Below are 26,066 nucleotides of genomic sequence, written 5' to 3' on the forward strand. Positions count from 1 at the left end.
TGCACATTCTCCATTTATTTATTTATTTTCTCTTTTTTTTCTCTTGTAGGCGGAGAAATATTTTTTCATTCAAATATTCTTTATTTTTTGTTATTCATAATTATTTAAAATCTACAAATTAAATAATTTTCTCTATTTGAGAAGAAATCATTAATAAAAAACTTTTCTTTTGTTTCTTTTTGCAAAATGCCGTCTCATAATGCTTTGAAGTCTTTCGTTATTGAACTAATGAAGCTAAATTTTAATATGATTTTACTTATAAAGTTTAAAAAATAATTAACTTTGTATCATGATCTTGCTTTTTTATAATCTATGAGAGAAAATATTACACAATCAGAGCACTAGACTAAAAGAAATCTAACCGTGGTAGAAAGCAACAGAAGACGCCAGAATTCTTTATATTTTCTTTGGTATTTTCCTCTCCTAAAGAAAATTTATTCCCGTAAGTTAGAATGAGATGGAAGAAGGGCAATATCATCCCATGGGCTTTCCCATCTCATATACTTTTCCCAAAGTACCTTCTTCTGCACAAAATATATCTCCATTTCCATTCTCTCCCACCCTCATGGTATTACTCCTAAACAGAGGATGATCAGGTGGAGTAAGTGAGATGGGACGACAGGGTGGAAAAACAACTTATGCTCATTGCACAAACCAACTTTTATCCATACACCTATGTATATATTACAGCACCCATGAAAGTGTATCATGGAGGTGAGCAAGAAATGTCTAGAAGAACCTCACCCTGTTTTATTTTTGGTCTGTGGGCCACTCCCTGTCCTGGACTGCTTGCTACATCCTATACCTAAAACCCAATCCACTCTCTATTTATTTATTTATTACCCAGCATCGAATACATCGGAAAGACATGAGAGTTTGGTGGGTACAAAAAAAAAGTTCCAACCACCCTCAATGTGTGAGCTTTCAGTCTCTCCTTCCTCAATATAAACTGAATACTTTTTAATTAAGCCTGCCTTTTGAAGCTTCACATTAATTTGATATAATACTAATTTCAAATTAATTGTATGAATTTTTATTTAATTATTTATTTTCCACACCCACCCAATACACCTGGGAAAATTTTATTTAGCACATTCAAACGAATATGCTAATAAAATGCAAAACTACCCCTTTTTCAATGTATTTTTTCGCATACTTTCAGTATAGAGAAATACATCACGAAAAAAAATCCCCACACAAAGTATAGTTCATAAAAAAAAGTTCCCCAGCAGACGATGCCAGGAGAAGAGAGTTATAAAAAAATCTCCCTTCCTGATTGTATTGCAAAATGCATAAATATTTTATTAACTAAAAAAAAAATCTACGCTTCTACTTTGACTGTTTAAAGAGCATTGCATTGAAATTCAACGGATTTTGGTATCTTTTCATTCATCCATTTAGCGAAGCAATGGGCAATGGGATTGGTGGTGGGTGAGGGTGAAAAAAGACACCGAGGGTGAGCGAGGAAAATTGCCTCCATGGGATATAAATATTGGGAAAATATCAGGCCTTTTCACCCGAAATATTATGACTAAAATGAACTTTTAAGAGTTCCGAGTGAGAACGTTTCTTCTTCCTCTCTGCACATAAACATTTTTCCCTTCCTTTACGGTCGTCTCCGCGTATCCATGTGTGTGTCATGCGCACAGCATCCGTCATTTTAGAAAATAATCAATACACACCCACAAACACTTCTCTAACATATTTTGCAAACACATCCACAATGCTTTCTTTGTATTTTTAGTACGAAAATTCAATAAGGGTAGGTGTATGTACTTGTTGGATGATGAACCCCTTTTGAATTGGAGTAGTTTTCCTCCGATGTTTTCCACCCTCTGGAAAAGCACCGTTAGACACTACTTTGCAATAGATGGCGCTCTAAATGGTGGAAAAACGGGGGATTTTCCTCGGGAAAAATTAAAAGCTCCAAAATATGTGGAAAATATTTTGAATCAAATAGAACAACCAGGCGTCTCCACTAAATCCACCAGGCATCCCCATTGACATATTACATTGTATGGTAGGTAGTTTAAAAGGGGAAAAAAGCAAGAATGTGAGGAAAAATGAGGGAAATAGAAGAGTCTGATTGTGCTAGATTAGATAGATGGAAAATATGAAATATATTACACATGAGAAAATGTGCCATCAACACCTGTTCTCGCTTGATCAAAATTCTCTCACACGAGCATTCGTCATTGTTTATATCGTCTCTTTCACTTTCCTTCCGTCAGCCCTAAAAATATCAGCACGCACGAAAATTGTCATAATTCTCATCAGGTGAAATACTACAAATTCTTCCTTATTCCTCTTATATTCCCAAACGGAAAATTTATGTTACCACACACACACGCATACATAGAGAAAATTCAATCAGCTCGGAAAATTAAAGCGGATTATTGCATCCTTTCCATTAAAATACACCGGAAGCCAATGGGTATGTGTCGCCATCTCTACGGGGTGTTGGAAAATTCAATCGAAAATGAGGGTCTTCTTCCATCATTAGCAAATCCCACACACGGAGTTTCCCTCTCTTGCTTTTCTCCCAATTTACAAGCACTACCCCTCACATGGATTACAGTTACGTCATCATCAGCTCATGCTGACGTCGATGATTATTCAAGTTGATAAATAATGTATACAGCATGGATTGTGTGCGGCAAGTATTGCGCGAGGGTGGCCGAGAGCTGCAGGAAGAATTAAGGAGAAGCACAGACACGACAAAAAAATCATTGGGAGATGAGTGTACAAAAAGAGCCTCCCTTCTCACTTGATAAATTTTGCTGTCATTGCTATTTTCTTGTCACAAAAAGTATAATGGTGCAGAGAAAAAATCTTGCCGCATTCAATTTGGTCCTGGAATAATGCAGGCACCACAAAATGTCAAGTGGTTTGCCGTGTCATTCATCGACCAAAAAATCACCCATCGATGAGCCACCCCCTCATCAGCATTGTCATCAATTTCACCACCCCAACCACATATCCCACTCATCAACAAAATATTCGGTAAAACGCGATGCTACAGTGAAATTGAGAGTTAAATGTGTGTTTAAAATGTATTGCAGCAATAATTTTAGTCATCTCGGCAAATTTCAAGTGGCCACTTTGGGCCAAATACTCAAATTCTCCCTTCATTGTGTTTTTTGTTGTTGTACGAGAATAGCTCATGCGATGGGCTTTTCGTGTAGCAGCACACCCCGCTTCTGAAGTTCATGCCATTGAGCTTTTCACCCCACAAATTCGGGGCTTTACATCTCATTCCCTACCACCTCATTCATCTCCAACAAAATAACCTAATATTCCAGCTATATAGCGGAGAGGGCTTTTATATTATAGAGAGTGTCGGATTGAAAATTCGCTGCTTAGTTTACGGGTGGATGGGAAAAAAATAAGGGAAGTGAAGAAGATGGATCGGAATTTTTGGGGAGAGAAAACACCAAAAATAGCAAATTATATATATTGGGAAAAATGAAATCCCAGAGTTTGTGGTATTTTTGTTTATTCAAAAAATCCTATCATTTCCCACCCTGTTTGCTCACCATTAAAAGTTTCCATTTCGAAGAGTTGAATTAAACTACTTTGGAAAATTGAGCAAATTCTAGAGAGTCACGAAGTGTTTATTGGGAAAATTCTTTTAAGAATAAATTAACTGCAATTTAATTAATTTCCCCCTCAAGAGTGGTTCTTGTTCCATTAAATAAAACTATACGAACATACTTTCTTTTCTCTCTCGCAGCATTCTTTTTAAGTCATTCCACCACCCACCCACCCCCTCAACTATGCACATCATTTTCCTGTAGGATGATGAAAAAGCTCTCCAAAGTATTTAAGTGTTGAGCAGTTTTACTTCACTAATGAGATTACTCCTGTAATTTCAGGAAGTCACTGGAGAGAGTATGAGCTTAAGAAAAATGTTTGTTTATCTTTTGGCACCATGGGGAAATTTTCTTCATACACAAAAAATCCCACACTGTGACATTTTCTTTTCACCCCAAATAACCCCATCCACATTGTTGCAATTTATTTCGGGGTTTAATGTATAGAATTAATCAATCATTTATTACTCTGCATTGGTGTGATATAGTGTAATTAATTATGTGTCACAGAGATAGAAGAGTTTTTGGGGGAAAATTTCCCATATATGATGAATTTTGGCGCTAATGGTATCAATGTGTTTTACCATGTCCAATTTTCCATTATTTCTTTTTAGCAGTGATTCTCTGTGCTCGTTAAGCATAATGCCTTTTATATTATTTCATTTTAAACAATTTTGTATTTTTTTCTAATTATGTGTTATAAAAAAAATTAAAGATAATTTTTTAGTACTATGACATTTGTTATTTTCAAAATCTTCTGATGAAGATGTGTATTTTCAAGAATTTGTATAGAAGGGATATTTTATCAAAAGAAATTGCAAGCACCATGGAATAAAAATTTCGAAACAATAAAATTCTTTTTACTCACAAATAAATTCTCAAACGATGGTTCGTGCTTGAAAGTTTCTTGCTGAATTCTATTCTGCAATCATTTTATTGCGCGATATATTTTTGGGGGAATGGAATAAAAGTGCTGAATAAGTTGAAATAATCCAAGACCTGATGTGCTCTCGAGATTACCCAGAGATTTTGCAACAAGCAGTGTTGAAGTTTATTTTTAAATGGTAAAATAAATGTTATAAGGGACTTTACTCTCATCTCTGCCATTCCTTAACTTAATTATCCAATAAAATATAATCTTCAACTAGAATTCATTTTACGCTTAAATCATGAAGAGCTTTTTTTCTGCCGGTGTGTATACGTATATGGTACCTACTGTTGAATGAATAAAAGCTTGATGGTTGTATATATAATTTTTTTTTAATATTACATACTATGTAAAATATATGGGAGAGGGGATGTATTATTATATGGAAAAAAAAGTTGAATGTTTTTTTTTTTGGGTACCTCACGAGTTGAATATTTGCTATTTCCACTATCAGGGCGTATTTGAGATTTAAGGCTGGAAATTTAATTAAAAACGATTCTCGTTTAATTCCATCTCTCGCCCAAACCGAGAGTTTTTGTGAAAAAAAAATGCTTTCAAACGAAAATATGCAAGCAAATTCCATTAGAAAGAATTGATTACTTTAGCTGTAGTAATTTTGACAGAGTTTGTGGAGTACTGTATGTGTGTAGGGGAGGTATGTTTAATATGAGAAATTGCATGTAGGAGGGTGTATATCAAAATTGTTGTTTTGATTGATTGCCAGTTGGTTACGATTGAGGGAAAATATGGGGATTTCTTCGTGTGATTTATTCCGCATTGCGTCTACTAGGAGTGAATATTTTCAGTTTTATGTCAGCATTACAGATCAATTGAGACATCGACCACAATTGTGGGGATTTTTTTTTCATCTTCTAACCATGACGAGTAGTTTTCCATGATGTAGAACAATGCTATGTGCCCCGGTAGAGAAACCCTTCTACCGTAATAATACGTTGAGCTGTGGCACTATGTGTGTCTAGGGTTGGACTGCTCTGGGTGAAAGAGTGAGATGAGTCTGGGTGAAAGAGTGAGATGAGTCGTTAGCTCTATGCCGCTCATCAGGCACTCATAGGTTCAGTAGCCCACTGTTGCTCGTCCGATTCAGTTCGGGACCCGTTAGCTCTTCAAATAAGGGTAGTTATTAGCCCATGTAGGAATATCGTCCTACATATCAGAAGTGGGATAGGGTCCGCGTGTGCCACAGCGTGTGGAAAACCGTGAAAATCACGGCGCGAGTGAGAAAAAAGTGAAAATTGCGGCGAGGACGACGCAGAGGGCAACGAGAGCAACATGGCCGCCACCGTGTGGAGAAAAAATGCGGCGTAGAAGCAGCGAAATGCGGCAAGATAGGACTGCGAGATCATCGAGAAGCGCCCCAGCAACTGTGTGGTGGAGCACCCGGCGATGGAAGTAGCGCAAGTACCCCTAAGTGCCCCCCAGTAGAAGAAATAAAGAGAGAAATAAATTGAGGGAAATGTGTTCTTTAAGTTTTGACATTTATGACGAAATTCTGAGAAATTTTTGGCAATTCCAGAAATTTCCGTGTTAACCCTTTTGTGTATTCTCTGTGTGAATGGTGGCCACCCGCACAAAATAATTGTCTGAGTGAATAACATGTCTTAACAGGAATTCCTTTTCAGGTTATTCATGATAATTTTTGAACATATTTCATGTGAAATTATATAGGAAAATATATGAGAGAAAAAAATGCGAATGTTTCAGAAATATTTCATACGAAAGTGAAATTATCCGTGTTTCATGAAACAAGTTCCGACAAGAACTTTTTGTTGGAATTTGACCATATCGTGACATTTCGGTCGTGCCGATTGAATGCTCGGGTATTGCGTCATATTATTGTCATTTTATGCAAGTCATTTGAGTGTTAAAGGTGTGTTGCGAGGAAATTCAAGGGAAATTTCAATAAATTGCGCAAAGAAATCGCAGCAGAGTAAGTAAGATGATATAAAAGAGGGACAGAGAGGATTTTCAAAGGTAAAAAAGTTAAAGATGCTATGTGTAATTCAATTCTTTTAACTGCAGGAAAAAACAATGTCGAGAAGGCAAAACTCCACGGTTGCCATGCCCATGGGACCAAAGGAACTAAGCGCAATTATTCAGCGATTTGATCCAGATTTAGCCGACTGCATTGACACAGAGGATTGGCTGGTGGAAGTGGAAAATGCGCGTTTGATGTATCATTGGGAAGAGAGGATGACAATTCTTTATGCGTCCATGCAGTTGAGGGGACCCGCTGAAAAATGGTTCCATAGCGCCAAAGCGAGGCTGGATACGTGGGCAAAATTTCGCGATGAATTGTTGCAATTCTTTCCTACCGTGGTGGATTCCGCGAAGATACACAAACAACTTGACACCCGACGCAAGACAGAAAATGAAACAACCACATCCTATTTCCACAGCATGATGGCGCTGGCTACAAAGGCTAAGATCGATGACAAAACCACCATGAAGTACATAATAAAGGGCCTTCCATCCGAGTCGCTAAGGACATCATTGTTGACACAAACTTTCGAATCTCTCCCGAAACTTCTCCGCGTGCTAATTGATGCGGAACAAGGCAATGAAAACGCAGATGATTCCAAGCAAGACAGGCGCTATTCCAAGCGCAATCCCGGGCAGAATTCAGGGCGCTACCATCCGTACCGCCATGACAAGACGAATGACAGTCGAGAATCTCAGCGTGAAGCACACAAGGAAGCCAATAAGGAGAAAGAGCAGAAAACCACCAAGGAGCGACGAAGCTCTGAGAAACTCTGCTACAGATGCAAGAAGCCCGGACATTTGATTGCTCAGTGCCCACAATAATTCCGATGAATTCCAATGTAGGGATAATTAAATTGAATTTCGAGGAAATAAAGAAGCTAAGCTTACTGAGTGTAGTCAAGTGTGAAGTCAAATAAAAAAGAAATTACAGAAATGCATTGTTATTTATTCGAGATTTTAATTAGTTGTTTTTCAGGACAGAAAAGTGAAATTAAGATCTCAAGGTAAGCCTACTGAATATAAATGGAGAATAATTTCTTTGTCATTTTAGAGAATGGACATACAACGAGGAAGCAACAAAGAAATGTGAAGGATTTAAAATATCAAATATTATATGCCCCACTCAGACACAATCTAGAGGAAATGAAGGAAGAGAATCTCAAACGCACGACAGGAATTGAGGACTGGATAGGACTTAAGGAAGGCTATGTGCCAAAGTCAAGCAATGGCTATGTGCCGCTTGAAAGCTGAGTGCGCTAAACCAAGATGCAAAGAAGGAAAGGAACCCAAAAGTATAATAAGAATTAAGAATTAGATGGAAGGAAGGTAAATTGCTAATCAAGACAAGATCCGAAGCAAGAAGACTCCGTCTTCACTAGCTGAGCCCAGGCTTAGTTGCTTCACAGAGCTCATAGTACTATGTGTACTCTATCATGGAAAAAAAAGCAAGAGATTAAACAAACACGATGACAATGATGAAATATAACGAAAGAATAAGGACACTGGATTGACCATTCACTTCATCAATGAGGACATTGATCATATCAGGAAGGCCGAGATGTAGAACAATGCTATGTGCCCCGGTAGAGAAACCCTTCTACCGTAATAATACGTTGAGCTGTGGCACTATGTGTGTCTAGGGTTGGACTGCTCTGGGTGAAAGAGTGAGATGAGTCGTTAGCTCTATGCCGCTCATCAGGCACTCATAGGTTCAGTAGCCCACTGTTGCTCGTCCGATTCAGTTCGGGACCCGTTAGCTCTTCAAATAAGGGTAGTTATTAGCCCATGTAGGAATATCGTCCTACAATGACAAGGTGCTCCTAATTGAAAAATGTTCTCGTATCTCTCTCTCCAGTGCAAAATCACAAGTTTAAAACAGTTGTGACGGTATTGAGTGGTATACTCTCGTTCTATGAGTCATTGTATCTCCTTTTAAAAACAACTACTGCACAAGAAAGTCACTGTACGTGTACATTAAGTTGCATAGACTTCAATTTCAGTTGCTAATTTAAATTATACAATAATAAGACACTTGAATTAGTTTTATCTCATCAAGATTTCAATATAGCTTTATTAAAATTAAAGATAAAATGTTCCTTTTAGTAAAAAGAAAAACTCAACAGTTTCCCAAAAAATATCAACGTAGAATGTTGTAAATTATTTTATGAATGAATCATTTACTAATATCCCACAAACAAAATTATAATAAGCTCGTTTAATGCTTCTGAATACAAAGTTTCTTGTGGCACACATGCATATTATATGACAAATTTGTGTCATTAAAAGATTTCTACTGTGTTTATGTGTTGATTAATGTGTAAGAGGGGACGTGTTGGTGGATTTAATAGCTGTATGTGATGCATTGGGATTTATTTTGAAAGGAAGGATTGCACTTTCCCATGAGTGGATGAGCTTTCTGTCGTTCCCTTTGGAGCACCCTCTACAAAAGCTCCATGCACAGTGGTGTTCCATACAAGCTGTATGTTTGTGTGTTTGATAGTCCATTTGAGACACTATCCACTTACGTCATAATGAAAGAGATGTGTGCACCGGGAGCCAAAATGAAGATGACACTATCGTGGTAACTGTCGCACCCAGATGGTGGTTGCCTTGCAAGACAAAGCGTGGGTGGGTGTTTTGTGTTGTTCTTATTGTGCCCGGGCTATTTCATTTTCAAAAGGTATACCCCAATGTTTACCCGAGGTATGGGGGTTGTATGTATGTGTACTCAAATAAATCTACGGGAGACACACTGGGGACGTTTTTATCACACGCCATGTCCCGCACATTGAATGTTTAGCGCAAACCTTTTTCGTGGTATACAACAGATACCATGTATAAATAATAATTGTGAAGCTCGTAGAGAGGAAAAGTGGAAACAAGTGGTATTTGCGTAATTCAATTGCAATTACATACTCAAATATAAAACTAATTTATTTCACCATAAATTTTTGTGTAAATATTAATAAATCAACCGTTAAAACCGTTACAAATTATACGCGCACGTACATCTATATAGCTCCTGTTGCCACTTTTCCAAATTTACAATTGCCCCAGCTTTTATGCCCAATCTGCACCATGTGTTTCGTTTGCCTTACAAGGACTTTGTGGGGGTATTAGAGAATTTTAATATATAGATATTACAATTTTAAGTGCAAATTAAGAAGACAACCCTCTTAAAGAAAACATTATTTTTTTATTTCTCGCAAATTAACATTAAAAAGGATTCATCGTTATATAAAGTGACCATTTGGCAACATTTCGTCTAGGGGGAAGGGATATTTTGTGCTCTTCTCTTCTAAATATATGCTCTTCATTTATGAAAATGAAAAGTTTACCGTTCCAACTTTTCTTATCCTCAACTCAATATCCTATTTAACTTCACCTACAGTTCTTTTAAAAATAAATACATAAACAATTAAAATTAAAAAAAAAAGAAAAAATTTTCCTAAAAATTAAAATATTAAAATTAACCTCTATTATTTTTGAACTAATAAAAAAAAATTGTATCCTCTTAACACTGTTACAATTATTGTAATATATAGTGCTACTATAGATCTTTGTATCTCTTGCATATAAAATAAACTATCTATCTATCTATCTATATACGTTTTGCAAATTATATTATGAAGGGTGGAACGAGGGCTGAAGGATAAGATTTGAAAAAAAAAATAATAAAAAAAGTAAAGTCTGAAATGGAATCTGGGGTATTTGTTGTTTGCCTGATGGATTTTCTCTCTCATCATCTGGACGTGCTCGTATTCTGACTTTGTGCAACTTTGAGATGCTCAAGCGAAGGAGTGTTCGTGTCACGATGAAGGGAAAGATGCAGGAGCGTTGGGTTATAAAAAGCATAGATACCGTGTGGGTGAGAAGGATGGAAAAATTGTGGGAGGACAGTGGGAGAAAAGTTCTCTCTCACTAGTTTGTTCGGACAGATTTAAAAGAGTCAAAAGATGCTTTTCAATTTCACATTCCTCAGTCGTGCTTTTTTATTTTGCTCCACTCTGCATAACTGTTTTTTTTTTGCTCGCAGTATGAGCACATAGTGCACATGAGATATAAGCTCTGGATATATTAAAATGTACATTCAAAAATCCAGATGATTTTTTTCCGTGTATGGATGTATGAAATATTTGCAGAGTAGCACCACGGTAGCGGAGCTCTCTGAATAAATTTAATTAATTTTCCCACGGATTCCGACAAATTCTTTCATTAGGCAACTCCCCCGGGATTGCCTTTGAGTCTCACAAACACATTTACAGCCACCACTGGAGAATCTTTCGTCCGCCCCCGCATCTTAGAGACTTTCATGTCGCAACATAATAAAATAAAACAATTTCCACCACTTCCTTGGATCAATTTTGTGCCTCCTTGCTACCCCTATCTTCGCGATGTCTTCTCCATGGCAGTTGCCACCGCTACTCCACTGTGAACCCTCCACTCCCGCGCAGTAGATGCCACCCATCTCAAACAGCCACGAGAAAATATTAATGAAGAAATGAAACAATTAAAAACTTTTGCATGACGCTAATTGGATGAAACACGAAGTCACCCCCCACTTTGTACGCACCCAAAAGCTCATACGAACTTTTTCATTCTGTCGAGTGAGCTTTTTCCTCTTCGACCTAGTCTACCTTTTAAATATATATCAGCTTTACGTATTCCGTGGTGTGCGTAATGGGGATGATGAACAAAACGACAAGTGCGAGCTTAGAGGTGAATGAGCAGAAAGAAAAGGTATATAGTCAAAGCACAAATTCGAATCGGAAATTGCGTTTGGCACTTAACCACTTCCTATTTCTTGTGGCAACCTTATAATTTGCATTAAATTCCATCATACAATGGAGCTTATACCACATATAGCACCATATATTCACACAATTTGAGCTTCCAGCACATTTCACCGCACACATTCGATATCAAATAAATTCTGTGGAGACTTTTTCCCTCTGGTGGGTATATGGTCTCAATTGTGATCCTTGGGATAAGGATATTTCCTCTATTCCTCCGAAAAAAAGCCTCCCCCTCGCAAAATGTAGCAGGGATGGTGAAGAAAAAAAAAAGAACATGAATTTCGATACGTGTGGAAAGTTTCGCTTTCATTTGAAGCTTTTTGGAGCTTCCGCTCTTTCTCATTTTCAATCCACCACACACACGCAGATATATTTTGTGCGGCAAAATGCCTAAGAATGACTATCCAGAAATTGGAAATTACGGGCCACATTTGAAGGGGAGAGGGAGAAAAAAAAAGAAGCAGAAAATACGAAGAAGGTTCCCAGATAGTGTAAAGCTCCGAGAGCTTCAAACCCTAGGCATAGAGGGGACGCTATATACCCCAAGAAAACAACACCCACAATTTATTCCCATCTGTATAATCCTTGCTTAGATTGGCTAGATTTGCCACTTCATAAAATAGCAAAAAATTCCATCCGTGACTTGGATTTTCTTCTCAAGCTCCCCAGGCTTCACATTTTTTCTGCTCCAGCACTCACCACTCTTTCCTTCTCCTGGGCTATATGCAATTTCTTATAGCTTTCACTGCCACAGACGGAGGGAGGAAAAGCTTCCACACACACAAGTTCCGAGAGATGGAAAAAATATTTCATTTTTTTCCACATCATCCTCACTCAGCCCCTCTCAGGAAGAGTTTCGCTGTAAACATAGGGCCTTGAATTATCCACCAACAAAGTTTTTTTTTTGAGAAGAAGAAAAAGCTCTACCTCTTTCCTAATATACATAACGAAATGTTTTTTTTTGTGATTTTTATTAATTTTCTCCACATATCTGCATTATTTCATTTAAAGCTCTCCTTGAGTACTTGGCAATGAAAGTTGAGGGATTTGTATGTGGGATTTGGGGGATTTTAAGTTTAGAAAATTTATTCAATTAGTGGTTTATTCACTGGAATAACCTATATTGTATGTATACATATATACAGCATATCCACGAATGCATAATAAATTTCAAAGTTTGCTGGTAAATAGAAAGCTGACGAAATGCATTTTCCAAAAGCATTTCAGATTATTCTGTTTTCTTGGTTTTGGTGTTGGGAAATTAATTAAAATTAATTTTATACCTTGATGATAAAAGGTAACTTGTTGGACTTTTCTCTCTTATCTTTTTCTTTTAGACAATCTTGAAATGTTTTATTTTAAACAAAAGAATTTCGTTACAAGCGAGCTTAATGCAAGACCCAATAAATCCAAATGTTTTCAAAGGAAAAAAATGAAATTGAATACAAAAATAATTGTATTTAGGGATAAATATATAAATATTGAGCACCTATATATAATGTTATATCAAACTAACCCCTAAATATATAAAAATGTGTGAGCTTTTTTTATATCAATTCTGAAAATCCAAACGGAAACCCCCTCGCATACATGGTGGTGCTGATTTAAAAAATTCACACCCCTTATGCTGAATGTGTGGAAAAAACGCAACATCCACTCACCAAACCTTCCGGAATGCGGTGAGGGGTGTAGTTTAAGAGTCGGTGGAAGTGAATACTTTTTTGTAACAGTGCTGTATTTCGTGGAAAACCATCCACCATCTCTAAACAGCAGCCACACTGTTACTACATTTTTCATCTATTCATACAAAAGTTTCTTTTTACATCCTTTTGTATCGTATTTCATGTATACAACACAAATACACACATTTTCCCACCCTCATTCCACTGAACGAGAGGAAATCGTGAAAAGTGGCCCGAAGAAAAAAAAACACACACACACACCAGCAAGCATCCTCTCAAAAGCTTCACCCACAATATTGTATGTAGCACCGTTGAGGGGGTGGTTGGGTGGTGGAAAAGAAGACAAGAGAGACGATACTTCGTGCGGTGTATCTGTTGTGCGGAAAAGCAATGAAGTGGAGGCGCCTGGTTTGGTCCGAACGGGGGCAATATGGGGAGGGGGATGAGCAGGGAGAATGAGGGTGCAGGCAGCGATCCGCATTACGTACATATTCATTTGATGGTGTATGAGCCGACAAAAGAATGATGATGAGGAATTCCAGTGTTCCACCACACAGCAGCAACAGAACCACCCACAGACAATAACAATCACAACCAACCACCCCCTTCTCACCATACTGTATAGAACCCCTTGGCAATTCCCACATATCCACTTCGTGAGTTCAATGGAGCTTCTGTTTCTCTGTGTGTACATCCTCACACTTTGTTCCCTGTCTCATCCTCAGACACTATGTAGATATATGTCACAATGGCTTTTTCCAAACGAGATGGTGAGGAATGTATCAAGCCACTGAAATTCATTCCTCCCCATCCGCCTTTTGTACGTACAACCCTCACCCACACTCGAGAAGATTCACAATTAACTTTTGCACCATTTGAAATTTCAAACATGACTCATTGAATCTTTCTAATGGATATTTAAAGCACCACCATAACCATAATGCTAATTGGATGCACTTTCTTTCTTGCATCAAGAATATGTGACTGCGCGTCAAATTGTATCCCACAAGATACACATAATTATTCCCCAACAGTTTGCTATCTTTAAAACAAATCTCTATAATGGCAAGAACATTTTACAGAGCTTTTTACAAATTGTTTAGCTAATATAAACAGTACTTTCCGTCGTCGTTCTTTTATCAAAGGGTTCTAGTTTACAAAAAAAAATGATGATGTGCTTTGGAAAATCATCAAAGATAACTCTAAAGACTTTAACGAATATTTAGAAATGAAAAAAAAATCTTGTTGATTATATGAAAAAAAAAAGTTTAGTTAATTTATTTGACGTAGAAAAGAGACTCTAATCAAGTAATTTTAGGAAAACCCCAATTTTCCAAAGAATTAAACTCAATTTAATCAACACTTTGTGATAAAAAATCCCCAATTATCCTTAGAAATCCTTTCATTCAATACGTGTCGTAAAAGTGAAAGAAGAATGCGAGAAAGCTGTCTAAATTATTTGCTTAAGATTTATGGATGCTATTTGACGCACTATTTATTTAAGGGTTAATTCACCGTTTAATTATTTATCATCTCACCATGAAGGGCTGTTTTCCACTCACTGAACTTTCCCACACTGAAAACATTCTCTGCAATAAATTGGTGTACATTTTTCCCAGCGGAAAAGTGTGTGTGTGTGTGTGTGGGTGGAAGTGAAAAAAAATCCACTCAAGTTCTTGCAACTGATTCAAATTATAGATGTCGCAAAATGGGTGAAGACTGTACATGGGAAATTATTAAAGTAACTCCCCCAACATTGTAGTGTTTCTGTCTTTCATCTCGACACGAACACGAAGGATGCAACCGATGCACCGGATGGTACAGGAAGACGAAGTGGTTAGGGGTGAAAGATTACAAAGGTGAAAAGGTTGTACAGCACATTCACACACCAACTCTCAACCCTTCTGACCGCGTATACGCTCTCACACAAAAACCCACCATGTTATCAACCTTGATAAACACAAATAATATATATAAAACATACCATATAACACAGCATTGAGGCGAAGTGATGGCAATGGCAAGAAAGACTCACCGTTTCCGGAGAATAAATCAAAGTATTTGACATTTCTATTCCTCCCAGAGTTGAAATATTTATGAATGATATTTTTGCTCTATTGCGGTTTGGAATGGGGATAAAGGATGGTGCGGTGTACGGATGTTATACCTGGCTTTTTCTCTTCAGCTTCCTCTCGGGGATGCATAAAAAGCGACTGCTTCTGTACTCACCTGCAAAGAGATAAAATAAAACAAATAGTGAAAATTTGCTGTAAAGCTTTTCACGTGAAGAGCTTAAATTCACAAAAAGATAGAAATTAATTAGTTATGTAATCAGAGTGAGTAGTTGAACCCTTAGCATCAAAGCTTCAAATATTAATGAGATGTCTCATATACATAAAAAAAGTCCTTTATTCATCATAAATATTTCATTTTGTAATTTTGTAGCATAAAATTAATTTTAAAAAATAAAATAAAATTTTCTTTTTACTTATTGCACAAAAAAAAGTTTTTTTATGACTCCTCTTCTTTTCAATAGCAATTTTATGTGGTATGGAAGAGATAAATATATTGTTAGGGAATGTTTTGCGGGAGCTTTATTATTAAAATCCAACGATACCGGAAGATGGAAAAGGCAGCAAAAAAGGTTCCATGGGACGGAGAAGAAAATGAGGATATCGTTGGAAAGGAAATTGGAGGGACTGAAAGATTTTCCCACTGTATTCAAATATACTCCTCCCATATTTCCATTGCCAACACTTTGCTCTATTTTTCTCTTGATTTTCTTCCACATATACATAAGGCTACATAATACATAATGCAGAGCTAGTGAATTGTATTTACACGAAATTAATTCCACATCGAAGATCAAAGGGACCTCAAGCTAACATTGCTTGAATCCATGTATAACGTGTGCCGATAGCCTGGCAGGATAATACATTAGTTGAGATAGAAATTTTCACCCCCCATTTGTCCATCAAGCCAACCCCCACATTACCTTGATCCCTTTCTCCACCTCACCGAAATCTTTATTCCGGTGTCCATCAATCGACAGATTCACATATACATAATACAAAACGACGATGTATGTATTCACTTCCTCCACACGATTCAGAGCTGTAACCCGATCTAGATTATGTGGCCGATTGAGCATTTCCCGGGAGGGAATTATCGACTAGACCGATAGAGAAGTTGGTGGATGAGGTGAAGAGAATGGCTCGAGGGATGTGACTCTGGGTGGGATGGGAACGAATGAGATTCCAGCGTTTGATAGAATTCCACGTCTATCACCATCATATGCAGTCTATTTTGAGGCATTGACGTGAATGTCGGTCTGTAAGACATTTCAAGAGGGTTTTCATCGGTACAATTCACATGCCCTTCCATCACTTTATTTTCCTTTCATTCATCCTTCTCATTAAGGGGTAAGTAAAATTTTATGAAAAAGGATGAGAAATTAAATTACTTTTTTTCTCTGTGCTGTGAGAAAGTGTGAAAAAGTCAAAATATTTTTTTTCTCTTTTGTAGAAAATTTCATTTGTGATGATTGTTAGAGTAACCTGATGACGTGAGGAAAATCGTATCAAAATTGGAAATTTAATTAAAGAAAATAGGATGAAAATCGAATTCTACATTTTGAATTCTAAATTGACGATATTTTAAAAAATATTCATGATATTCGTTGTATAATCCACTCATACATTTTCCGCTTAAGGATTTATTTCCTACATATTTTTACCCCTTGAAATAACATGGGGGAGTCTGTCTTGAAATAAAAAAAAGATATAGATGAAGTCATAGATGGCAAGGAAATTGTTTAGGCAAAATTTTCCAATAGATTGACGTATGTTTGAGAGAGAAAAAATTTAATGATTTTTCAAATTTTTCCGATCACTTTGAAAATTTGATAAAATTCAGGAAATCAACGTTTTACTTTTCAAATCGAAAGCCCCTTCAATTTCCCACAATATTGGAATTGAACATGCACCATCTTTCTTCCACATCAAGTGGTTCTCCTGAAGAGGAAATGTTGGTGATTGAAGAAGAGAATCACTCAAGTGATTCTTCTTTCAACTCCTTCAGCATATTCACCTTCTGATCAGCACATTTCGTATGTGTAGTGTTGGGGTGACAGTAAATTCCCAATCTCCACTGCAACCAAACCACAACACAGACATCTCATTATTCTCTTGTGCTGTCTATAAATCATTACAGCTTCATGCAAAATTGACAGAGGAGGTTCTGAGAATGACGCAGGGGGATTTCTTCATTATTAAACTCATAACGTTCACTCATACCCCCCATCATGGTCTCTCCCTGTTCCACAATTCACCTACACAGCCTCCCCAAATTCCACTCTATACCCCATGCCCCCGTCCAATTGTCTTCCGCAGAAAGATTGCTTTTTACACGATCCAGTGCTTCTCAAGCTGCAGACACATGGAGTACCATTGAAGTGTGTGCTCAATCTTCAATCTTCCGAATCTGATATGCAGCTGCTGCGATAAATTGTGCGTTAGATACTTGATAAATTTTGCATAAAGCACCGAAGCATTTCAAAAGCCATTCACAATATTAATAAAAACACACCACCCGCATAATCTTCATCAGAACATCTTTTTCGCATAAAACTTTTCACACATTTTGCGCTACACTTTCTCCAATAAATAGTTCTTAAAATTCATTCTTTTTTTTAGTGGTAAGTAGTTTATTTTACGAGAAGTAACATTGTGCCTGAAAATATAGCCAGACAACTAGAGAGGGTTGAAACTGTGTTGTTTGCCTTCCGCAATAGATGGCTCGCAGAAACATTCATAAACTCAAAAAGCATCCTCAAGCGTAGGATGGTGCAACATAATATATATTCTTTGCACAGACTGCGTACATTTTTTTCTCTTTTGTACTAATAAATTTCGGAGTATACTTATAATAAATTAGCATTAAATTGTTTGTTTTGTTGAAGATCATTTTTCTTTAAAGGCAACAACGTGAAATTCGGCCAATATTTTGAGAATCGGGGTCACTTTGCAGTGAGGGTGGAAGCTTTCCATCCAAGCCCTTGGTACTTTGGCAACGTAGTATCGAGTGGTTCTTGGAGACGGTGCTGAGTGAGGGTCATACATCACCCCTCACGGAAGTCTCCACGGTGGAAAGTGCTTCCCTGACACCATAAAACAGCCTTTTATGATCATCATCCTCCGTACCACATTCTACTGTGTTGCTGTGCCGAGAAAATTCGTGATTTTATTGCTCACATATGATGAGTGGAGGTGGTACTTTAGGACCACCGGGCCACCATCACCCTCCCACACGTGAATATGTTCCAATACTAGTTAACCCGAGCCCCCAATCACGTGTGAGCAAACTCCATTTTAAGCTATAAAAAAGGGGGGCGTATATTAATAGGGGGGATGAATAATACGGTACCCCGAGAAATTCTAAAAATAAAAAAATCCCGTTATCTGACCCTTCAGCAGGTAGAAAATGGGAAAAAATCAATTTTTCTGGGGGGCGCTTTAAAGGGGGGTTGGGGCGGAATCCCATATAGCGCTTGCAACTCGTATTGACCCCCTCTACCCCCATACCAAATTTCATCAAGATCGGCCCAGCCGTTTAGGAGGAGTTCATGTGCCACAGACAAACAAACATTTCAGCTTTATATATTAAGATAGGGCAGTGTTGTTTGGGGGGTTGACTGCCAAAGAATGGGCATTCTTTCAAAAGCTCCCGTTTTGGTAGCGAGGAGAACACACATATACAACAAAATATACTCGCAACATTCGCATCACGCAATTTCCACAATAAATTCGTAAAGTTTAACTTCACGATTCTCTGAGATTTATATTGTTGTACCCACCCACCCACGTTCTCCTAAACGTTTCCCTTTTTATTTCACTTTCCGCGCTTTTCACGTACATCATGCGTACACTTTTAATATATATATTCCCATGGACTCTCTCTCTCTCGTTCGACCTCTGTCGTTTTACTATCTCAATGTAATTAAATCATTTCTAAAATGTTTTTTTTTTTGCCCATTTTTTCCTTTTCTCCCAGATACGTGTCGTCAATCAAGAGTACGCAGCCATGAATGAACTCTCATCCGTCTACAGGGATATGTACTCGGGCAAGGAAGAGCAGAAGACGGACGAGGTTACGGCCGACCAGTAGAAGAATCATTGGGGAAAAAATGTGAGAATACCAGAAGAGTGACAGCTTGAGAAAAAATTCAGTGTAGGCTGTCAATTTAGTAAAATTTCACCATAGAGCTTATCATTTCTGATAAAATAATAAAAATATTTTCTTCACACGAAAATTCCATCGTGTGGTGGTTGTATATATTTCATTGTGACTATACGGAGGCATTGTTGGTGGAAAAGAGGAAAAAAAAGGAACTGTTTTCCTATCAGAGAAAAATCAATGATTGACGTCATAGAGCCCTAAAGCACACGAGAGATGTCGCCCCTTGAATGCGCGCCACTGCTATTTTCCACCCCCGCGCTCCTGCCAAAAGGAATACAAAAATGTGCCCCGCAAATGTTTTTTTTTTGTGGGCGGAATGATATGAGAATTAATAGTTGGGGTTGTTTGGAAAAATACTACCAGAGAAAGCATAAATTGTGTGGATATGTCAAACTATACTTTAATATCATTTCCTCCTGTGCCGCCATCTAAAAGTCTTTTTCCCTCTTACTCACGTTTCATCCTTAGTCATGGAAAACTTACAAAACTGTCGGGTAGATATACCCGAAAAACTGGCACACAACACAGATTCTATCGTTTATTTTGGAAATTTTTTTTTCCCAGAGAGACAGAAAATATTTTCGGCCTCGCATTCAGCCACACTGAAGGACACGAAAAATTGAAACTTACTCGCCACCTATATAGTCTTCTCACCCGCCCCCCTTTCTCGCAATAATGCCCAAAAGCACAAAAAAATCACAGCGCAGAATTTTTCTTCGGGAAAACTTTCCTCAAAATACCACAGTGATAGCTCCAAGAAGCAATACGTGTCTCTCTATTTCATCTACCCCTCGATTTTGATGCCATAAAGTGGTAAATAGGGGCAAAAAATGTTCAATTTTTTGTACCATTTCTCAGTGCTTTTTCGCAGAAAAATATTAAAAATTCTGATGTTTAAAAATTAAAACATTTAAGTGGAATAAATGATTTGTTCATCAATTATGTAATTAATTATGAACGGTTGAATTTTATTTCTGCATGGTCATGATTCTATGCAGGAAGAAGCATTTTCCTGAGCTTTTCCAAAACAATTATGAGACTACCTCAATCTTGGTGTATCCAACAGTATTTTAAATAAGTATTTAAAGCTCCTTGGTTTCTATAGATTTAACATTTTAGAATTAAAGAATTTCCAAGAAGAAAGAATATGTTTTTCCACGCAAATGTCTTACAAGTTTTTGGGGCAAAGACAAAGTGCTGGAGAATTGTTTTGGAGACATTCAAACCCATTTTATATCGTATCCCATAGATACAAACAAGCTCATTGCAACATTGTTTGCCTTTCTGATAGACGGTACAATCGGGCCATGTTTCCTTCCATTCTTTTTCTTGAGCACTTTATGCTCGAGAATGGTGCTCACTATCAAACCTCAACATCAATATTGCCCATCTAGGAAACGATTCTAGAGGCCTCCCACACCATTCCACTCACCCGTTCTCAGCCCCCCCCCCCCACAGTAGCCCCCCTTTTGTAAGACACACTGACTTCACATACACATACACAACATGGTTTGAAAGGGTCGTCTGTGCACGCCACCTTACACCCCCGTGGAATTTTGTTTACTTCCCCCACCCCAAACTCCCTTCGCAACTCCCTGAAAATTCTCATATGTATGTTGTTTGTATTTATATATAATATTGTTATATAAAATGCTACAAAGCGCTACTAAAGTATGGTTGTGAAGAAGAAAAGTTTTCCTCGAACGAATGTACATATAAACTTGCAATTTGCGAAGCTATATATAACAGTAAGCAGGAGAAAGCAATACACAAATATTGCCAAAGAATCTCAAACTACAGTACTCAAATTCCATATATAGTTAGCGGAAGTTTTCGACCATCATCAGGAAGAGAATAAGTTTATGTGAACCATCTACTCACAGTTTTCACCCACAGGCATGTATCGTGTATCTCACTCACTCACTACCAACATCTTTTTTTTTCCACCAAGTGCACCCAAACGTTGATAAATGTCTTAAGAGAAACAACCATATCCTAGTCGAATCGAAATTCAATTTTGGATACTTTGATTAAAGGCTTTCCCACACCCCCTATTGAATCAAACTTATATGGTATTGTGTGAGAAAATACCACACGAGCGACATGAGATTCAATCACATTATATACAACATTTTCCCACATTTACAACACCACCACTCAGAAATAAGGGGGAAAGAAAGTTATAAGTGGAAATTCTCTATCTTAGAAAATCACCAAAATGACTTTGATGATACAGGAGACATTATTAAAGGTCCGACAGCTGTAGCCACAAAATGACATCCCATACATTCAAACTCCTACACATGTTTTCTCATGAAATCCACATAAGTCTAAGGATTTCATAATGTTCCTTGAGATTTTTTTTACAAGAAAAGTCAATTTTGTGAATAAATGATTGAAGATCTCTGTAAAGGCTCAAAAACTTTTTCTCTTTACATATTTTTGTTTAACTTTCGCACAAATTGAAAGTTTTTATTCGGTTCTTTATCTATCGAATGTAAAAAAAAACTAATTTTAACTTTTCAGAGCATACATACAAAATGTAGAATACAATAAACAAACTATTGGGTTAAGTTTTACAATATATCTCTCTGAACAGTTTAATCTAAATCAATATTCAGCGGAATAATCAATCAGAGTTGCAATTGTTATTACGAGAATAGAATTTTGGTTTTGGGTCATCCACGTTTAATTGCAAATATAGCGTAAACTTTTTACCTAGAAGCCATTTGGGAAATTCAGCTATACACAATATTGCTTTTTAATCAATTGTTTTGTGTGATTCAGTGAAAAATTGTCACTTTAACCTCATAACCCAAAGTGCGGTGCGGTAAAAGGACAAAGTGTTCAATTGGTGGATTTCATGTTGCTCTGATTGCATGAATACATTCAACGGAAGGTTTAGAATTATAGTGTCAGTAGAATTTATTCAGTTATCTACATTCTATATAGAGTACACTATTGTGTAGGGAATGGTGTGATAATTACACGCATCTAATCTGTTTAAAACAACAAAATTTTGAGCTTTAACGATATTTGAAAAACTTTTGAATACTTTTGTTTTGTAGAAAGTTTAATGTTCTATACAATTAGTTGGTGTTCCACTTCGTGGCCAACACCAAGTATTGTAATCGTCGGAAAAACCGACCACCTCAGATCGGGCTCAAACTTGGTATGAGCACGTTTCAGACAACCCACATTCCAAAAATGGTGGTGGAAAATTTTTGATCCGGCCGGCCTGCCGTCCTGCCGTCCTGCCGGCCTGCCGTCCGGGACTCTAAACTTTGCCTTATATCTCGAGAACGGTAAGACATAGAGACTTCCGGTTTGAAGTTTTCTATAGAAATTTGGGTGTAAAATTTCATTTTTTCGCATTTTCAAAATCCAAGATGGCCGCCGTCCGCCATTTTGAAACATCGCCAACCAGTTCCCTTATAGATAGAGGTCTGAAATTTTAGTATGTTGTAGAGCTCAGTGAGACGTTTTCATCGATAATTCATACTTGAAAATCGGTCAAGCGGTTTAGCAAATATGGCGGCCTAAAGCAAAAAGTGTTTTTTTCAATATAACTCGAGAACGGCTTGACCGATTTTGATCATCTTGGTATCAAATGAAAGGTATTGAGAAGCCCTACAACTGTTTAGAACATTTCAAGTTTCAAAAACATCCGCAAGAGGCGCTAAAAACAAAAACAAAAATTGTCTAACTTTAAGGGGCAATATCTCCGAACATCTGTTATAGATTTCCTTTAAATTTTGATATGTTATAGCCTGACTCAATATCTTTCACCAGTCCGAAAATGAAGAAATTCTATGTCGCCGTTTAGAAGATATAGCCATTTGAAAAATTCTTGAATTTGAAAAGTTCTAAGAGCCATATCTTCTGCACTGCTTGACCGATTTTGCTCATCTTAGTATCAAATTAAAGGTTTTGCAAAACTCTACAACTTTCTAAAACATCAGAAATCTCTAAAACCATTCCTTCAGGACAAAAAATGCCAAAAAGTGTTTTGGTAAAACAAAAAGCCGCCATATTGTGTTCTGGAGGTGACCTTGAAAATTATTGAAATTCATGTCAATTTATAGCCTGTTTTAGTACTTTTCCAAAACTAGTCAAGAAATTTCTGTAGGTCTTATAGAACCAGAGATATGATCATTTTTATCCATCAAATCACTGAATATCACAGAAAAATCATCTTTACCTATTGATTCTGCTCACAAATAATATTACAACGCATAAACAAATTTCTACACGTTGTGGGACACCAACTCTTATAACTGGACGCGTTATGATTGACTTTCTTCTTATAACCCTTTGTTTTTCCTGTGTGAATTTACTATTTCTCCAAGTACATAGTGTTTGTTGTCTATTTATAACAAGATATATAATGCTTTTTCGTGTACATAAAAAAATACCTCTATCATGGTTGGAAAAAAAAGAGATTCAACATAATCTATTTTTTGCATATCAGCAAAACTGAATACTGTACAAAAATTGACTTTTGCGGATTTGATGGGTGAGTGCGAAGGTTTTTCCTGCCATTGCACTCACTACCCATACCGGTGGTGGGAACGGGTGAGAGAGTCTGTGCATTCTCTGGGTCAGAAGGATTGACGTGGGGTTACAACACAAATAAAAGTCCATTAGAGGGATATTGTTTGCCGCGTGCCCAACTCTACGTTCAATCTCTTTAGCTCCATTCACCCTTCTGTGTGTGTTCAATTATAGACTGAATGTTAACTTTAAACCACTTTCCATCGTGTCAGCCGAGTTAATAATAGCTTGTCCAATATTTTATATATCATCAGGAATCACAGCTTTTATGTATCTATACATATTGTTACTTATATTATAGGTACCTATTAAAACAATATTCTATGTAGTTACTTTTTAGTAAAATTATTGATTTTCTTTTAAAAATTCATTTCCCGAATTAATTTATAATTATATGATTTTAATTTGGATTAATAAATGATGAAATATTTATTTTTCGACAGGAAAAGTGCAATATTTTCACATGGATTTACTAAATATAGTACCTACAGTGTGTTAAGTAAGTATGTATGTTTTTTGTACACATTACGCTTCACACATATAGATACCTCAAAATAGATAAACTTCAATTCTGGTTATAAATACCTACTATACTTTTGATGTCAAAATTCATATAGCTATCGCCGTGGGTTATTGGAAAATATGCCAAAAATTTATTTTCAAACCATCACTGAAATACCTACACTACATACAAAACAGGTTGCAAAATAACCTATATAATATTCAAAATCTATCATCTTTTTTTATTAACATTTTTGTTTCAAATTTTTCAATTTAAAGTAAAATTTCAATAGTCCAAAACTTTTGAATGGTTTAGAACTCTTTAGCATTGCACGAAGATTCATATAATAAAATATTTTAGAATTCCCAAAATAAATATAATAAAAAGAGAAAAAAAAACTATTAAAATAAGTAGAAAAATGTAAACATAAAATTCAATAACAACTAATAAAATTTTACAACTAAGATATTGATGAAGCATTAAAGTGAAATTGAAAAGCTTCCAGAATATATATTGAAGTAAAATAGTTAGGTGCGCACAACATAAGAGATTAATATAAGAGTATGCTTACATGATGTGAATACGTATAAGGAAAAGCCCTAGAGTGATGTTTGATTGAGTTTCAGTTGCATACAATTTGGAAAATTGTTCCCTAACCGTAACCATTCTCTTTGGAAAAGCAAACTCAAATTGAGGTCATTTTGTACTCGACTGAGTGCAAAAATCCTAATTTCCCAAAATGGATGTTGACTCTGAATTCAATCTTGGCTCAACGGGAAAATGACCCAGAATATGTGTATATACTACGTATGTATCTCTCTGGTGGACAGTTCTGCAAAATTGACAATTTAGTGGTCAAAATGTAAAACGAGAGTGAGATGATTGCGGATGGAGAGATAAAGGGGATAGAGTAAGAGAATAACAGACAACTTTCCACATGTGCTTTGTTTAGTAAATTTTAATTGATTTTTAACTGACCATATAGCGCCCGTAAATGGCACTATAAACACTCCCATATATACATCCCTTTCCCTTTCTTGCAACTTGCAATGCAATTCACCACTATACCACATATAGCATGCCACCAAAAATCTCACTCTCTCTCAGAGAGCATAAACATGAATTCAGGGAGAAAAGTGTATACGGAGCTTTGGCCCAAATAACCCATACATGACAATCGAATTCAGTGGAACTTCTTCCATTTGTGAAAACACCCACTACTGCAAGCTCTTATGCCGATATTTCACTATCTGCCTCTGCACAGCATCACTACCCCATATGCTGCATATTTATACAAGTAGGTACATTGCAGTGTAGCACATATGAACACAAATTGCACATTTCTGTTTCAAACAATTAATTTTGCTTCGAGTAATCTGAGATTTCAAACTTCCATTCGATTTTATTTATTTCTACATACAAAAATCCCGGAAAGTTAAAATGAATAGTTACATTTATATGTACATAAACATATTTATGTATTATTTGGGATAGTGGCCTGACTATGTAGTAACTATGTAGGACAAATTACATATAGTATTTTCGATATACAGGGTAATTATAAAAGTTCCAAAAATAAAGGAACCTTGGGCCATTTGTAGTTAAACTTTAAATTCAATTAATTTCCTGAATTCAAAACCATTGTTTTAAATGTCTAATCAAGCTATTCCGAAAGATATTCGAAAGCCTTCACTTAAATTTAATCAGAAACTATGATAAAGCAATAAAAAATTTTATACTGCAATAAAATCATATCGACTCGAAAGGGTTAAA

At 36.6% G+C, this 26,066-nt stretch overlaps 6 protein-coding genes across 16 annotated transcripts in view; 2 read left to right on the forward strand and 4 right to left on the reverse strand.

Annotated features, from left to right (window-relative positions):
• LOC129790533 (normal mucosa of esophagus-specific gene 1 protein-like) overlaps positions 1–19,310 on the forward strand; it is a 44,975-nt gene extending 25,665 nt beyond the window's left edge. The window contains exon 4 of the mRNA XM_055828085.1: positions 19,052–19,310. Coding sequence (XP_055684060.1) covers positions 19,052–19,165 — 114 coding nt within the window. The 3' untranslated portion in view covers positions 19,166–19,310. The remainder of the gene's footprint in view (positions 1–19,051) is intronic.
• LOC129790073 (luciferin sulfotransferase-like) overlaps positions 1–26,066 on the reverse strand; it is a 767,385-nt gene that overhangs the window by 288,610 nt on the left and 452,709 nt on the right. The window lies entirely within an intron of this gene.
• Positions 1–26,066, reverse strand: part of LOC129788207 (probable Rho GTPase-activating protein CG5521) — a 626,970-nt gene that overhangs the window by 288,610 nt on the left and 312,294 nt on the right. The window lies entirely within an intron of this gene.
• The window catches only part of LOC129788331 (tolloid-like protein 2), a 606,934-nt gene that overhangs the window by 288,610 nt on the left and 292,258 nt on the right, over positions 1–26,066 (reverse strand). The window lies entirely within an intron of this gene.
• Positions 1–26,066, reverse strand: part of LOC129789821 (RNA-binding protein Musashi homolog 2) — a 96,867-nt gene that overhangs the window by 14,037 nt on the left and 56,764 nt on the right. The gene's annotated exons all lie outside the window — the stretch shown is intronic.
• On the forward strand, positions 6,384–8,318 carry LOC129790219 (uncharacterized). Its single transcript, XM_055827616.1, has 2 exons — positions 6,384–6,469; positions 6,562–8,318. The coding sequence occupies exon 2, from the start codon at positions 6,571–6,573 to the stop codon at positions 7,342–7,344; it is 774 nt and encodes a 257-aa protein (XP_055683591.1). The 5' UTR covers positions 6,384–6,469; positions 6,562–6,570; the 3' UTR covers positions 7,345–8,318.

The sequence above is a fragment of the Lutzomyia longipalpis genome, chromosome 1, assembly GCF_024334085.1.
Source record: "Lutzomyia longipalpis isolate SR_M1_2022 chromosome 1, ASM2433408v1".
NCBI classification, from domain to species: Eukaryota; Metazoa; Arthropoda; class Insecta; order Diptera; family Psychodidae; genus Lutzomyia; species Lutzomyia longipalpis.

Bases quoted from the DNA above. Each gene is read 5' to 3' on its own strand.
- LOC129790219 (XM_055827616.1), top strand. From the start codon at position 6,571: ATGTCGAGAAGGCAAAACTCCACGGTTGCCATGCCCATGGGACCAAAG.